At 39.1% G+C, this 15,708-nt stretch overlaps 1 protein-coding gene and 1 long non-coding RNA gene across 3 annotated transcripts in view; one reads left to right on the top strand and one right to left on the bottom strand.

The window, feature by feature from the left end:
- The window catches only part of LOC127578854 (teashirt homolog 2), a 414,469-nt gene extending 409,109 nt beyond the window's left edge, over positions 1 to 5,360 (bottom strand). For both annotated transcript variants that reach the window (XM_052031371.1, XM_052031372.1), the window contains exon 1: positions 4,870 to 5,360. In XM_052031371.1, the coding sequence (XP_051887331.1) occupies positions 4,870 to 4,909 (40 nt within the window). In that variant the 5' untranslated portion in view covers positions 4,910 to 5,360. The remainder of the gene's footprint in view (positions 1 to 4,869) is intronic.
- Positions 5,361 to 5,362: 2 nt separating this feature from the next.
- LOC127578855 (uncharacterized) lies at positions 5,363 to 13,711 on the top strand. The gene is made up of 3 exons (XR_007957583.1): positions 5,363 to 5,386; positions 13,408 to 13,522; positions 13,701 to 13,711. It is a non-coding gene; the product is annotated as an uncharacterized LOC127578855 (long non-coding RNA).
- Positions 13,712 to 15,708: the final 1,997 nt, after the last annotated feature.

Raw genomic sequence — 15,708 nt, 5'->3', positions numbered from 1 at the left:
GCCTGTGCAAGTGAACTCTACCAGTAATACCATCAGGTCCATCTCTGACAGGTGGATTGACAAAGAAAGGTCATGAGCATTTCCCTCATGCCAGCAAGCAGCTTTGTCCTTCAAGACTCAGCTGGCTCAATCAGAGGCAATGCTGCCAAACCACACTTAATGATAAACTATGAAATCCCAACACCCACGCATATTCTATGGCCTTACTAATCTCTGTTCTCCCTCAGTCAAGGAATGAGGGAGGATGGTAGTTGGTAATATTTTCATTTTCTTTGTCCATGTTTGGTTTAATCTGATGTATTGAGGCTTCATAGGGTCCAGAATTAAAAATGTTGAAGGTTCCTAAGTCTACTACCATACCAGCGCCCCATCAGTCATATAGCAACCTGTTGCTACATCTAATAGGTCTGTCTTGCCAAAGGGAATGGACGTACACACCTATAATGAAGGAAGAGTGTAGGCTATTGGCTGACTAAGTATAATTCTATAAGCAATATTATGTCATGCTACTGCTCAACTTGTCTGCGGGACACCTCTTCTGACTTTGGGAGTCTGTAGATGCAATGCAAGAAGCACCTTGAAAGACTAACTGACTGTGTCATGTCCAGTGCCCATGTTGAGTCAATATGTCCAGATGTATTATTACTTTTTTGTAGCATTTCTGAACAAAAGAGTGGCTTGTTGGGTCATTTTGGAGAACAGTTAAAAGACAACCACAAGGCTGTGAATCTGGAATCACAAATTGGCCAGCAACGTAAAAACAGATTTCCTTCTCAAAGGACATTAGAGTACCCAATGGGATTCGAGGACAATTTGGCAGTTTCACGGTCACAATTACTGATACTAATTTTTGAAAAATCATGAATTTAATTAATCAATGTTATTGGGAGGCAAGATTACAGATTTATTCAAACATTGAACTACCATTAACAAATCCAGTAAACTGCACAGAATTAGCCATGATTTTTAAAACAAACTCAAGAGATTCACAAAAACATATTGAAAACAGATGTTAAAATCAACAAACCTTTCTTCTATTTTACCATTCCTCTTTGTTATATTTCACTGGTACAATTAGTGGGAATGTTCAAAGCAAGAATTTAAGTCTGTTCTACCCTTCCGGACACAGGTGTTCATTAATCTATAATTACTTCATGTGGAGCTAACGAACAACTGTAATTATTACAGTTAATTCCTGTTTAGTGAATAAGCCACTTGTCATCACAAATTGTTGCAGCATGGTCCACCATGAAAATGTTGGCTGGAAAGTATCAAGACTTAGAAAACGCAACACACATCCTTATAATTTTACAATGAACACTTCCTCTCCTGGAAAGAAGTAGAAAATGATTGTAATGCAATGCAAATTTTTCAGGCTTTGAAATGAGAAAAGTCACATTATTTTGGATTGTGAAAAGTTCTAACACCGGAAAACTTAATCTGTCTTTTCAGATGATGCAGTGCCTGGTGTGAACTTCCAACATTTTCTGTTTTATTGCAACATATTTCCAATATTTGCACTGTTTTCTTTTTACATGTTATTTTTCCATCCAGAGTTCATTATTATCCATGGAGCAACAAAATGACTCTTAGATGACTCCATATCACAATGCTACAAATGCAGTACAGTTTGCAGAAGTTAAACCTCACTCCAAATGTCAGTGTTATGGACTAGAATGCAAGAGATTCTATACATGGAGACATTACGGAACTGCTGCTGCAAGACTCTGAACTTCAAAAAAGATTCACCTCGCGAGACTGTAGAAGTTAATCAAAGTCAGAAATTAATCTTTGCAGAGCCAGTTAGAAACCAGTCAGAACTACTTAATATTGGGGAAGACTTTCACACAGTGATATACATTAGCTAGCAGTAACACCTGTATTGTCAGACACAATAAAGTGTATTGATGATCCACTTAGATTGATACAATCATCCAGAATATAGATTGTTACAAAAAATAATACTTAAAACAGGGTGATTAACCTCTCCAGTAAACTCCAAGCTGTGTAGTTTCTAAACTAATTTTAAAATATTTCCACTAATACTTTGAATAAAGATGATCCAAAGAGAGTGAATTCTAAGCCAAAGGTACTCTTGTTCACAGGTTATTCTTAGGGTTAGTTCATATCAATATCTCTCTGATATGAATGATTTACTTTGAAGTGAGAAACATCAATTCCCAGGCCTGTTAACTGTTGGTATTAAATAAGGTAAATCAGGATGATGCAAAAACGGGTAGCCAAGTCTGGCCTTTAGACTAGGATAGGAAATGAGTGGAAAGGTTGTCCCTGTGTTGCAGGGTCAATCTGTGCTGTGAGATATTGACAAATTTGGAAAGTATGAATTCTGAGATTTTGGAATGTTGTGATATCTACACAAATCAGATGTAAAACAAAGACTAAGTTAGACTGTGCTTTTATATTTTAAAATAACACCAAAGTTTGAAGGAGCAATCATCATAGAAATGCTAAAAGAAATGACAAGGTGCAACTGAATTAATGATCTTTTTAAGGACAGTCAAACTGATCCTTGTTCACTTTAGTTACATCTTCTCGAATGAAGTGCAAAACCATTTAAAAGTCCAGCTCATAACATTTATAATGAACTTTTAGTTAGATTGCTCCTGATAACGCTTTCATTTATTTGCAGTTTAGAAAAGCAAGTTTTCATTCCATCAATATTTTCTTCCACATTCTATAGTCTATACATCATTAAGTGTTTTCTAACATTCCTATCCACACAAATACTATTTCAAAATAAATAATGTAAATATCATGTAAATATCTGGACAATTACAGCATTAAATATATGGGTAATAGAGAGCCCCATTTAAAATAAATCAAGCAAGATATATTTCCAAAACTAAATTGAAACCAATCAAATTTGGAGACTACCTTCTGACAGCAAATATTTAATAATGTTTTTGTTCTTCTTGAACTCATGAGTTGATTTATTTTGTAAAGGATTTTAGTTTCATTTGACTTTTTCCATTGTTACATTACAATCACAGTTAACTAGCAGACAATCTAAGACAGCATACTTGACACCATATAAACTGGTGGATCCCACCAAGTGGTATTACTGCACTTTTAACCTCATCATACTTTCAAATTATAAAACATATTGTTATCAGTCATTTTTGAATTCCCTGGTTGACAGTCATGTCAAGTTTAAGTAATGACAGGAACATTGAAAACTGACATTTATTTAAATAAGTTTATTTTAAAACATTGCAACTTTGGTCAAAGTTTTCTTTATGAATGCTACTTAATACCTTTCATTCATACCCCCACCCCCCGTTTCCTTTCATACATTGTTGAACTTATTATATCACATCTGTCAACCCACATCTCTTCGCCCCTTCCTGCATTGCCAGGTAATCAATTTGTCGTCACTCTTGGTAACCCCAGTAAAGTCATCAGTGAAATGAGTTACAGCTGTGAAACCATCAGGAAGAAGAACAGCCAAGAATATGCTGCTGATAGCACATCGAGGTCTCAAAGATGAAATATTAATGCACGATTTGTTTATCTGCAAGCTCACATCTTCCAGCACTGAGCTGTTAATTTTCTATCTGTGCAGACAACAGATCACTCAGTCATGAACTCTTCACAGCCATTACACAGAGACATTTTGATTAAGTATGCCTAATGTAGTGTATAGGAAAGAATGAAAACACTCAGCCTGCCAACTTTTGATTGACCATTAAGCCACTGATGAATGTGCCTGTCAAGGGAGAGACAATTACCTCAACAATGAAGAAAGTCTTCTGGAGGGTTATTTCTATAGCTGTGACACATTTACCAGATTACAGCCATGCAAGTTGAAAGCGTGTAAACTAATAGCTAAGATTTCTTCATAATGTATTCATCCTACTCTCCTTAAAGGAAAGGAAATGAAGAAAAACACTCACATTAAAAAAAACTAAACAAAATTATTGTGCATGTCTGGGCAAGGAAATGACAGGGGCAGGCGTTACGTCACTAGCACATGCGTTGCCATAGTGAGTGATTTATTGATATTTATCGAGAATGAATAGATCAAAGCCTGCCAGATGACAGGTGATCAATCACCCGTCAAATCAAAGATGGCAATCGACTCTAAGACCAGTTAAGTGGGTGGATCCGGTGGATGAAAAATGGACTTTTATTTCAGTGCCCCACACCAAATATCACAACTCTCAGGAGGGGGGGAAAAAGGGTTTAAGCAGGCAATTTATTTCACAGATTAGATTCCTCTTTGCTTAAACTGGGGGTCTTTGGAGCGCTCGGAGAGCTGAGCTACAATGGGCGCAGGCACAAAGTTAGAGCGGCTCGCGTCGCTAGCAGCCTTCCCCTTCCACAGATTGCAAAGTGCATGCATGCTCTTAAACAACAATTTCCAGCCGGTTTTTTATTCTCCCTGTTGGTTCGCCGGCCTCGCAAATCCTCAAACCGAGTTTAGTTTGCCGATTTTAGCCGCGTGCAGTTCAAATGCCCTGCACTACAAAACACTGTATCAGATTACAGTCAAATATTGCAACACATCCATCTTTTTATACGGAGACGAAATTCTGCTTGACTGACAGGGGGTAAACAAAATAAAACGGGTTACACCGCGCTGGACCAGCGAAAGAGAGCCCTCTCTGCCTAAACTACCGTCAGATCACTCCTCAGCCCATCTAAAGAATGTACAAGCATACAACAGAAACTTCAAACAAAAAAAAGTCTCAGAAGACACACACACACACACACACACACAGAGCAATCCCAGTCCAGGAGCTGTGCAACAAAACACATTTTGCCAGGACATTTTCATTTATATAAGACTGATGAATAATAATTAGTGAATGTCTAGGCAGAGGTAGGATAGAGAAGTTGCTTGTTTACCTGCTGCCCGCTTGGGTGCTTGCTGCTTCCTCCGCGGCATGCTGTGAGAGTTTCAAGTTGACTTTTCTTCAGGTGTGTGAGAGGTGCTGCGGGGAAAGGGTTGAGGGGGCGGGGGGTGGGTACTTGCTGGAGGCTCGTCCCCGATTTCAGGGTGTGTGTTTCTGTGTGTGTGTGTGTGTGTGTGTGTGTGCGCGTGTGTGTGAATGTAACTGTGTCTGTACGTGCGTGTGGCTGTTCTCTATACAATATAATGCATGTTATATATGAAATATATTTTTTGTATGGATGTGTCTATCGGGGGGAGTTGGTCGCTGGATCTGTACAGGGACGCCCGCCCCCCCAAGGCTGACGATCACAAGCTGCCGGCGCTGCCTCTCACTCGCGCCCCCTCTCTCGTCTCCCCGAGCGGGGTGCTGATCAGTGGCGGAGCGGAGCGGCTGCTGCTCTCCGTCGCTCGGTGGCTGGCAGCTTTTTTTTCCGGAGGGACTGGGGCTCAGTCTCACTCGCACAGACACGGGTAAGCGATAGAAGCAAGCATCGATCTCCTCCTCCTCCTGCTCCTCCTGCTGGCAAAGTCAAATGCAATCTATAGCAGCCTCATCCTTGCATTTGACAGCATCTGGAGCGGTGAAAAATGAAAGCAGAAGAGAAAGCTATCAATAACAAGGCGCTAGGCATTTGTTAACGGCAATAAAACAATGTTATTACACAATGACAAAATTATTAATTCTATGCGGTCCAAGCATTAGCTGAACACATATTATGCACACACCGGCACCTAACTATGCAAACATCATTTAAAAGTATTCGCCAAAAAAATCTCTTATAAACTTTTGCAACTCTCCTAATTTGAAGCGATAATTCATTCTTGTAAGGATATTTTCTGGCAACTTTTTTTAATGAAAGCAAATTCGGCTAATATCCAGTTTACGCTGCTCGGGAAATATTTATGCAGGAAATAAGATAAACATTCCCGTGTAACCTTCAGCTGCAGCTACCTACGTTACACATAACCCCACACGCAATTTGCTTTAATATGCTTCCTCATAATGTTGACAAACAAAACTACTGGACCTGTCCCACATCAATGTTAGTTATACGTGGATGTGCAAGCAAGTATACGAAAGGTGCCAATATTTTCACCGGATTTCTCAAGTTAGACTTGGACATAAATTACAGCGATATATATAAATCAGGTATGCAAACAGAGAAACGTCATGTAGCCCCGGGGAGTAAATGTTTTCATGAATGCTACAAATGAATTGTTCCCGGTTAAGTTAAAAAAATGATTAGTTTGTTTTGCTTTGCAACGTATGTTAATCATATATGTTGATAGCTGGGGGACTGCAGACATAAATAACATAAACTGTCTGCCGATACGTATTCAATCAATTGAAACCAATTCGCGGCATGAAATCTGTAGGCTTTATGTATATTTTAAACATGTTTAGAAATGTCGATATGAAAACGCAAAATATGAATTGTACTTGTTTTATAATCCATGTCAAATAAACCGCGAATCATATTTCCACAGTAAGAATTAGTATGAAAGTATAAATCACCTTTGCCACGGAGCCACTAATAGCGCTGTGTAGAAGAAACATGCAGGGATGGAGCCAATGGAACTCGGTTTAAAATCCTGTTACTAAATAATCCAGATCAAACTATAGCGCACTCGATAATGCACAAGAAGCCCAACAGCGAAATCATGCCTTCACGTCAGGTTAAGATCAGATCAGATTGAAATTTTAAATCTATTGATTCCAAAACACGGTTTGCGCAAGGTTAAGTTTAATTCTGGAATTCGGAAAGTTGAGCAAAACCAGTTTTGCTCTGCAAAAGTAAATGAGCGTTGATTATTAAGTTTGAAATTGTTTATTTGCAATTCTTAACTGGGAAAGTAAAAGTCATTGGACATTCAATTTACAATTAAAAGAGAAAATACATCTGTAACCAAATTTTAAAAACCATAACAAATCATATTCATAAAATGTTTGACCTCTAACTAACCAAATATCTGAAAAATTTACTCAGCATTACCGCCCCACTTCGCGCCAACCCAATAAAGTTGCGTGGTTTTATATTGCATCAATGTGGTTTTGACGAACAATCTTACTGATATGATCTAAGATTGACGGATGAGAGGTATGGGTCAGTACTTACGAATTACCACGTCCCAGAACTGGAACGCACCACAAATAATTCACTGGTTTGTAATGGAAGCGTCAGTTGCTGAACTTCGGCTGGTTTCCTTGATGGTTAACAAACAAATGATTTCTATCCCTTGTTTATATTGAAATCCAAGAGACTTGCGAGCTTAATAAGAACTTCAGGAGAAGCTGGTTTTGTCAGTGCTATCTGTCCCTGGGCGGCAATGGATCACAGAAATCTCTGATCACTGACATTTCCAACCCTCTTCGATTAGCTAAACTCACTGGCAGGCTGCACCGATCGGATCCTGAATGATTAGGAAACCATCAAAGACATGTAATCTAATCAAGTAAACCAGCAAGCAAAACCACCGACCATGGGTTAACCTCGGTTATGTCAATTGAATGACCGCGAGCCTGATTCGTGTAATAGAGCAGCAGAAACTATGTAAGTCCCAGCCCAATGTACTCCGTCAATCGTGTATATACACCCTTAACCAATTTCAATGAATAAAACCTCTCACCCATACCACACTATAAACTATCCCGCAGTATGATCTCCCCTGCATCCTGCACGACCTGCCACTCATAACGTTTATTATGGTGTCGTGTACTCAACAATTTGACAGTGTAATTACACAATTCCTATCTCAGGCTCCAACCCGGCAATAGTAAAAATGCAGCACTAACTGGAACCATAACAAGGGTCTTTAAACATCCTGAACCACAAAATATCTACTTAAATTATTTTTTATTTAAACCTCGTGGTAATCCAGATTTGCGGATCAGAATGACATCATTCTAGTTTGAAACGAAACCATAGCTTCCTGATTATATTACTTCAGTCTTTCAGCGGACCTCAAATAGTCGGTTTGATTATTATTCCGGTTTCCACTCTGAACTTCTACCTGAAACATGTAATTACAATTTATTACCCCTCCTTCAATATTCAGTTTTTATCTTAAAATTGTTAGTTAATTGATAATCATGAAAGATTCCCGAATATCCAAATCTGATGATGGTAATTTAGTAATTCAAATACCCTGAACCCCAATCTACGAAAAAAGCAATTCATAATTCTGCCTTGAAGTCAAATCTGTCAATCATAATTATTTTCCAATTCCACCTTGAACCCAATCTGTCATTCATTCTTTCAACTTTAACTCTGTCAATTATGTTCACATACAGTAAACCCCATCTGTCAAGATCATTCAAAGTGCAGTCCTTGTAGTAATATGGTATTCCTCATGATTAAGTTATGCCATTAGGATACAGCATAATGGCTACGTACAGGTAATGAAAAAATGATCTCGACATCAAGTCACACTCTGATGAAGTATGTTCATAGACAATACTTCTAATTTCCACTTTATGATCAGTCTATTAATGAAAATTTAATAATCCATCTCTATTTTCACTTTGACTCTAAATTAAAATCAGATGTGCCTGTCATTCTAACCCCATTATATAAAACATATTTACAGACATCTTTAGGCTACCTTACCAGATTCAACATCAAATATGCTCCACTAAGGAAAAGGAAAATTGAATTTTTATTCTTATCCACAGTGTGCCCAACATATTTGAGTGTGGTAGTTGTGCACAGCTTTATCTTTTCAGTTCCTTAGTAAATCAACCACCTTTCTGCTGGATACAGTCTCATGTTTTCAACTCACCCCTAACAAATGGTGTTCATCAGTTTTATAATCTAACAATTTTAACTGTTTATAAAATGTAATAATCCAACGTGTTTACTGAAAGGCAGCCATATGGGTCTACCATATACTGTATAGCTATGTGAATAGATACTAATTTCCAACTTCGGCAAACAATTAAACCACATAAAGGATAATATCAAAGGTAAATTATAAATCTTTGTATGGTCCCAAATTGATTTTGTGTCACTCCTGAACTTCTTGACCCTACAATATCCATATTTGTATTTCATTCCCCTTCATCTATTACTTTGTATATTAAATACTATCATTTTCTTTTTGGTACCTGCAAGATACAAAAACCTAGGAGAGTGTATGTGCTTAACAATAACAATGTAATGTTTTAGTAGTTTAACATTTCATGCAAGTTTCCATTTTTGTATGTTACAGCATATAATTCATGAAAAATCTAAGAAAACAAATCATCAAACAAATAAAGAAAATAACATAGTTGAATTTAGATTAAAGGATGTAATGCAATCTTATATGTAGAATATCTGATCAGCATTTTAGATTTGTTATGATGGTCTAATGATCATCCATATTTCAAGCATCTTACAATCTAGAACATACCTTAACACAACATTTTAAATTTTATTTGGAGATCTGTTGTGCTGGAATTTTATAAAGTGTAAATGATTAATTGTTATCATTTTAGCCACTAATATTTTCCCTTTTAGGTTCACAATGTAATTAAGTTTTATTTCTAATTGATAAATATTTGGCAACTCTTTTGCCTGTTGGTTTCTCGAGTGCTGCTTTAGCACAATGCTTGAAAACTGATTCAATAGGTTTTGTACTTCATTAAACGATGACCCCCGTGATCACTGACAACCACACAGAATGTAATGATATAAGGTGCTTGACAACTCTAATCTGTCTACTATGAGAGGAAGTTAGTTGTTGGAAATTATGAGGTAATTTTAGCCTCTGTAAGTGAGTAGGTTTGCAAGCAAATGGAAGCTAGCCCTCCTGCTTCTGCATTTAACCCAGATGCAGGACACTGTGTGAGGGAACCCTCTTGGGAGGAATAAGTTGGCAATTTTAATATTGTAAATGTTCATTGAGAACAGTGTTAACAGGAGTTTTGAATTTTATCTGCATGTGCATGGATTTCTCAGCTTCCTGGAAACCAATGAACCAATATGAAAGCACAATGGCTTTGGATAGGGCCTAGGCAGTTGACAGGAAAATGTGGCAAAAAATATAACAGTCTCATAGCTGCATTCATGAGTGATTGCTTGAATGGCTTCCTTCACAGAAAATTATGGGAAGCAATTTTTGCAATTGGAACTAAACTTACAGACTTTGCAGTTCAGCTTCCAGACTTTTGGAGGTGACCACTTGTGAAATGCATTCTGCAATTCTCCATGAAGCTGATATCTAAAGTAAATTTACATCAAGATGCAAGTGATTGCACCACTGTTCTTACCTTCCATGATATAACAAGGATACAAGCTGCTATATCATTGGATATAATGGTGGGGAACAACAATCCTGCTGCTCACCTGTGTGGTAACTTTCTGCCATAGCTCCTTTATGCTGTAGGTTGGCTTTATCCTCCCAGGAACAGGATATATGATCATGTTGCTGGCCCTTACGGGTCCCAGAAGGCATCCAGTGAGGAATTACTGAACACTGAAACATCTGGAATCCAATTTCTGCTTTTTATTGTAACTCCATGGCATGCTCCTTTAAATAGTAGAGCAAACTTGAGACATGCACATCGATATCACACTCACTCAGAATAACTGGTTGAAAAACCTCAAATGATCTGCTAATGCAGCAAAAAAAAATAGGATTTAATGGGAAATTCAGGATTAACAAAGGAAAATATCTAATATACCGTGAAGAGATAGGATATTATAGTATACTTGAACAATCTAATGATGCAATTTTTATTTCACCTCCAGTGTTTCTCCAGTTATGATATCCAGCCCACGTTCAGTTCATCCTGTCTTTCAGCATAACGTTACACATCTCACTCTTTGTCCATCTGTGGTCTGTCAACTATAATCAGAAATATCCCATTTTAACATTCATTCTACTTCTTGCATCATCATCTTCCTCCAAAAACACCATCTAAATTTGATTCTATCAATCAACAATCTATGAAGCTCCATCAATTTTCTGTCACAAATCATAATTAGTCATATCCTAGACTTAATGTAACTGCAGCATGTCAATCATTATTCTATTTTCATCATGACTTCAAACAGTTATAATCAATCTCCCTTTCTTACCCCAAGTTATCTCTGTAGGTTATTATCTGCTATAGAGTATTCTGCCAATAATAAAACTAACAACTTCACTCTTGTGATCTCTTTGTTCTTTATCTGTCATCCAACTTTATGTAAACCCAAAAACTATCTTGAACCTGGAACAAAAAACAAACGGCTGGAAGAACTCAGCTGGTCAGGCAGCATCTGTGGAGGCAGAGGGATAATCGACATTTCAAGGTCGAGACTTCACTTCAGGATATGAGTCCTGGTGCAGGGTCTCGACCTGAAACATCATCTATCCCTCTGCCTCCATAGATGCTGCCTGACCTGCCGAGTTCCTCCAGCAGTTTGTTTTTTTGCTCCAGATTCCAGCATTTGCAGTCTCTTGTGTCTCTATCTTGAACTTATCTTGACAATCAAAACTATATGCAACATGTGCAGTCTTTCATTCCAAATACAAACTTAATGGTTACTCTTAACTGTCAGTTTCTTAATTTATTTCACTACAATTCATTTTAACAATTATAATTACATTTATGAGGTTATGCCCACTTTTTGTTCATAAGTCACCCGTGTTTCTTTCATACTTGATTATTCTACTTGCACACAAATTCTGTCACATGTCTAGACGTGTATGACCAACCAATTCAACAATACCATACGTTGTGCATGATATCTACAGCCTAATGATGGATCAAATAGAGAGAATGTTTTCTCTGTGGGCAGGGGATTACACATATGACAAGCTTACAAACTGCTGTAGTGGGATATGAACACATATGGCCTCGGTTTTTAGTCCAGACCTCTTGATTGCTAGTTCAGTATTGTGCCCACACTGTGAGAACATTTTAATGAGTTTATACTTCAGTTATGTTATGTTACCTGCATTCCACCCATACACGATCTATTCATTACATATCATCCTAATACATGCCTAACAAGACCTGTCAATTATACCAACACACCTAGAAAACAAATTTGTTAAATCAGTCATAGGGAACTTCTCCAAACTTGCCTAACCTTGCCTGTTTACAACTTTAATAATCGCCACAATGTTTAATATAGCTTGTCAGTCAAAACAACAGATTTTTCACTTCAGCTGCACCCAAATTATATGTACAAACATACCTTGAATCTTGCCTGAACCAGTTTATCTGTGATCAAATATTTTATTTTGACACACAAATATACTGATGGTTATAACAATTATATTCATGAAAGAGCAGTTAAATGGAAGAAAAACATATAGCATCTTTCATGACCTCAGCAGGATCAAAAATGCTTTACACCCAAGGATATACTTCTGAAGTGTAGCCGTTACTAGGAGGGTGGAAATACATACTGTTCCCTTATACAGAGCCAAGTCCCACAAAGGGCAATGAGCCAATAATCTGCTTTACTGATGTTGACTGAGGGATGAATGTTCTTATGGGAAATAGAAGAAACTTCCATGCCCTTTTTCAGAATTGCATAATTACCCCCATTCTGTGGAATACAGGTAACACATCACCTTTGTGCTTCCTGCTTGTGACAATAACGGTCATGTCCAGGCAATTCTATTCACTCAGGAGAAGGTGAACTGTGACTGTGACTGGAGCAGGTGCTGGAAGTGTTCAACAAGTGAAGCTGACCTGGAAATTGTAAAGAATGGCACAACATAATACCAACTTTCTATCCCTGAAAGTGGCAATGCAAGTAGATCGAATGGTAAAGAAGGCATGTGGCATGTCTACCTTCATCGCTTGGGCATACAGTATAAGAGTCAGGAAGTCATGATGCAGTTGTATAAAACTTTGTGTAAGCCACACTGAAGTTCTGGTCACCCCCAGAACAGGAAGGATGTAGAGGCTCTCGAGGGTGCAGAAGATGTTTATGAGGATGCTGGCTGGATTAGAGGGTATCAGCTATAAGGAGAGGTTGGATAAACTTGGATCATTTTCTCTGGAGCGTTGGAGGCTGATGGGAGATCTGATAGAAGTTTATAAAATTATGAGAGGCATAGATAGGGTAGACGGTAAGAATCTTCTTCCCAGGGTAAAAATGTTGAATACTAGAGAGCATAACTTTAAAGTGAGTGAGGGAAAGTTTAAAGGGGATGTGTGGGGCAAGTTTTTTTACACAGAGAATGGTAGGTGCCTGGAGTGGGCTGCCAGGGTGGTAGTGGAAGTAGATGTGATTGTGGCATTCAAAGGGCTTTTAGAGAAGCACGTGAATATATAAGGAATGGAGGGATAGGGAAAATATGCAGGCAGAAGGGATAAGTTTAATTTGGCATCATGCTCAGCACAGACAACGTGGGCCACAGGGCCTGTTCCTATGCAGTGCTCTTGGATGATCCCATGATCTATGATCCTATGAACGCTGAACACCCTTGGTGACTGGGACGTGGACTATATCTGCGGCATTCCAGAATGCCCAGTAATCATTTACACCATTCCCTCTCTCTTACAGGGAAAGGTGCTGCACAGATGAATAATTGAGGATAGCAGCCAGAGGGGGAAAGATACACCTGCATGTCCGTAACCTGTGGAAGAGGTGGTGTTGGCAATCTCTGGGACACCTGTTGGTAAGACTGTGCCCACTGGCTGAGCTGAACATCTCAGTAAATCCTTATCCTCACACCCTACCTTTCCTTCCTTACACACTCCCATCTGATTTATCAGCTGCAGATGGTGGAAGCTCACAGTTCTTACCTCACACCTTCTCTGCACCATGTACTTCCCTATGACCCTTTTTTATTTCAGGCACACTAGGCAGAAATACGTCTGGACGATGCAGGGAAAGCAAAATGATAGCAAGAATGAGAAGACACCATTACTCGATTTCATGATCACAGTTACCAGATTTCACTATCAACTGACAAAGTGCCTGAGTTAAAGCAGACAAAAGGGGTGGGACCTGATGTCTTGACACCCCAGACACAAGTGGCTTGCATCTGGGGTATGAGGAAAGTTTTGCTTATGTACCACCTTGCTGGTGGCGAGGAAGTCACAGATGGGCATTGCAACAGAAGTTTTTGGATGAAATGCTTAATGGATTTTTAGAAGCTTACATTCACTATGCATGAGTTTGATGTTAAGGTGACAGAGTTTTTCTATTTTTTTACAGATTGTGAACAGCACTTGCAACAGCAGCATTTGTTGTTCATCTCTAATTGCCCTGAATGAACTAAGGAACCAGTTAAGAATCAACCATATTGATAGATCTGGGGGAGGGATAGAAGTGGCTCCTTGGTGTGGAAATCTGCTGCACCAGCTCATGGAGTGCATTTGTCTTGCCATCCCTCAGATTCAGCCAACACCCTTGCCACTTCCTGATAGCCAATTAGGCTAGGTTGCTGCCAACCATGACCGATGATTCACTTCACAGTCAGAACAGGCTGAGGGCATCCTTCAAGTCATCTATGGTATATTCTGTTGAAAGCCATTAGCCTTCCACCCGCCATGTTGTGGTTTTAAGTTAACGGTGGGTGAGAACACCAGGTCAGGAATGGCACGTGGCAAAGAGTACCTGGAAAATTGCAGTATGTCTTTTTATATAAAACGTAGCATGACTTCATCTATATCTTTGCTTTGTAATGTTTATTTGAGGTCAAGGAGATGCCATGCTGATCAATGAAAAGAAAAGATAGGGGACTGCTAATGAATGGGAATTGAAGTCGTTACTGGAATCAGGCTTGGACGAGTTTTTTTGCAAACAGCCTGGGAACAGAGTGACTACATTCCCTGGGCCCTCCCTCCCTTATAACATGTGGGAAGGTCCATATACTCAGGAGGTTGTGCAGCACACAATGGGCCACCAGGAAACTTGACAACTGCTCTGGTCCTCCCTCCAGTCAACAGATATCAAGGGTGGAAAATCAATTCTATCCTTTACCAGGCACAAACTTAATGCTAGACTGTAGTCAAAAGGCAACAGAGAAGGTTCCATTTCAGAAGCAGGGTTAACACCAAGTGAATGTAAATGGCACAGATCCTTATAACCAATGAAACAGCAGCCATGCCCCATAGGCTTGTTTCTTTAACGAGACAACATGTTACATGTACGGCAAGGAAGGGCATATAGCAACAGTGTGTAAATACAAACACAGAGCAACAAAGCAGACCAGAGTTACCAATGCTACACTTGCAGAGAGGGATGATACCAAGGTGTGGCAGTTAGTGCTGCTGCCACACAGCTCCAGCAACTCAGGTTCGATCCTGATCTCGGATGCTGTCTGCGTGGAGTATGTATGTTCTTCTTGTGGTTGCCTGGTTTTCCCTCAGGTGCTCTGGTTTCCTCCCACATCACAAAGAAGTGCTGGTAGGTCAAATGGCCGTTCTAAATTACTGCTTGTAAGTGGCAGGAGAAGCTAAGGGGAGTTGATGGGCATGTGAAAGAGAATAAGTTGCAGGGATACAGGCAAAAAAGAGAGGGAATGGGAGCGATGGGATTGTTTGGCTGTATGGATCTGTCCCCCTTCCAAGTAAGCAAGTTACCTCCCCAGAGACCAAGGTAACGTTGAAACTATTGCAGACAGTGCAGAATTTGATTTGTGCAGCACTCGGCTGATGTGTGGCCATGGTAGGAAACAAGGTGATTTTAAATTCAGATCAACAGCAAGTTGTTTATATTGTGGATTAACAAAGCAGCAGCTTGTTCCATTATGGGCAATGATTCCTACAATAAGAAACTCAGTAGCCTACCCTTAGCACAGTCTTATGACTTACTTGGGCAAAGCCCTGAAGGTAAATACAATCACAAGATCACAAG

Source organism: Pristis pectinata, chromosome 16 (assembly GCF_009764475.1).
Source record: "Pristis pectinata isolate sPriPec2 chromosome 16, sPriPec2.1.pri, whole genome shotgun sequence".
Lineage (NCBI taxonomy): Eukaryota > Metazoa > Chordata > Chondrichthyes > Rhinopristiformes > Pristidae > Pristis > Pristis pectinata.
The sequence above is the reverse complement of the archived record's forward strand: the minus strand, read 5'-3'. Positions and strand labels throughout refer to the sequence as shown.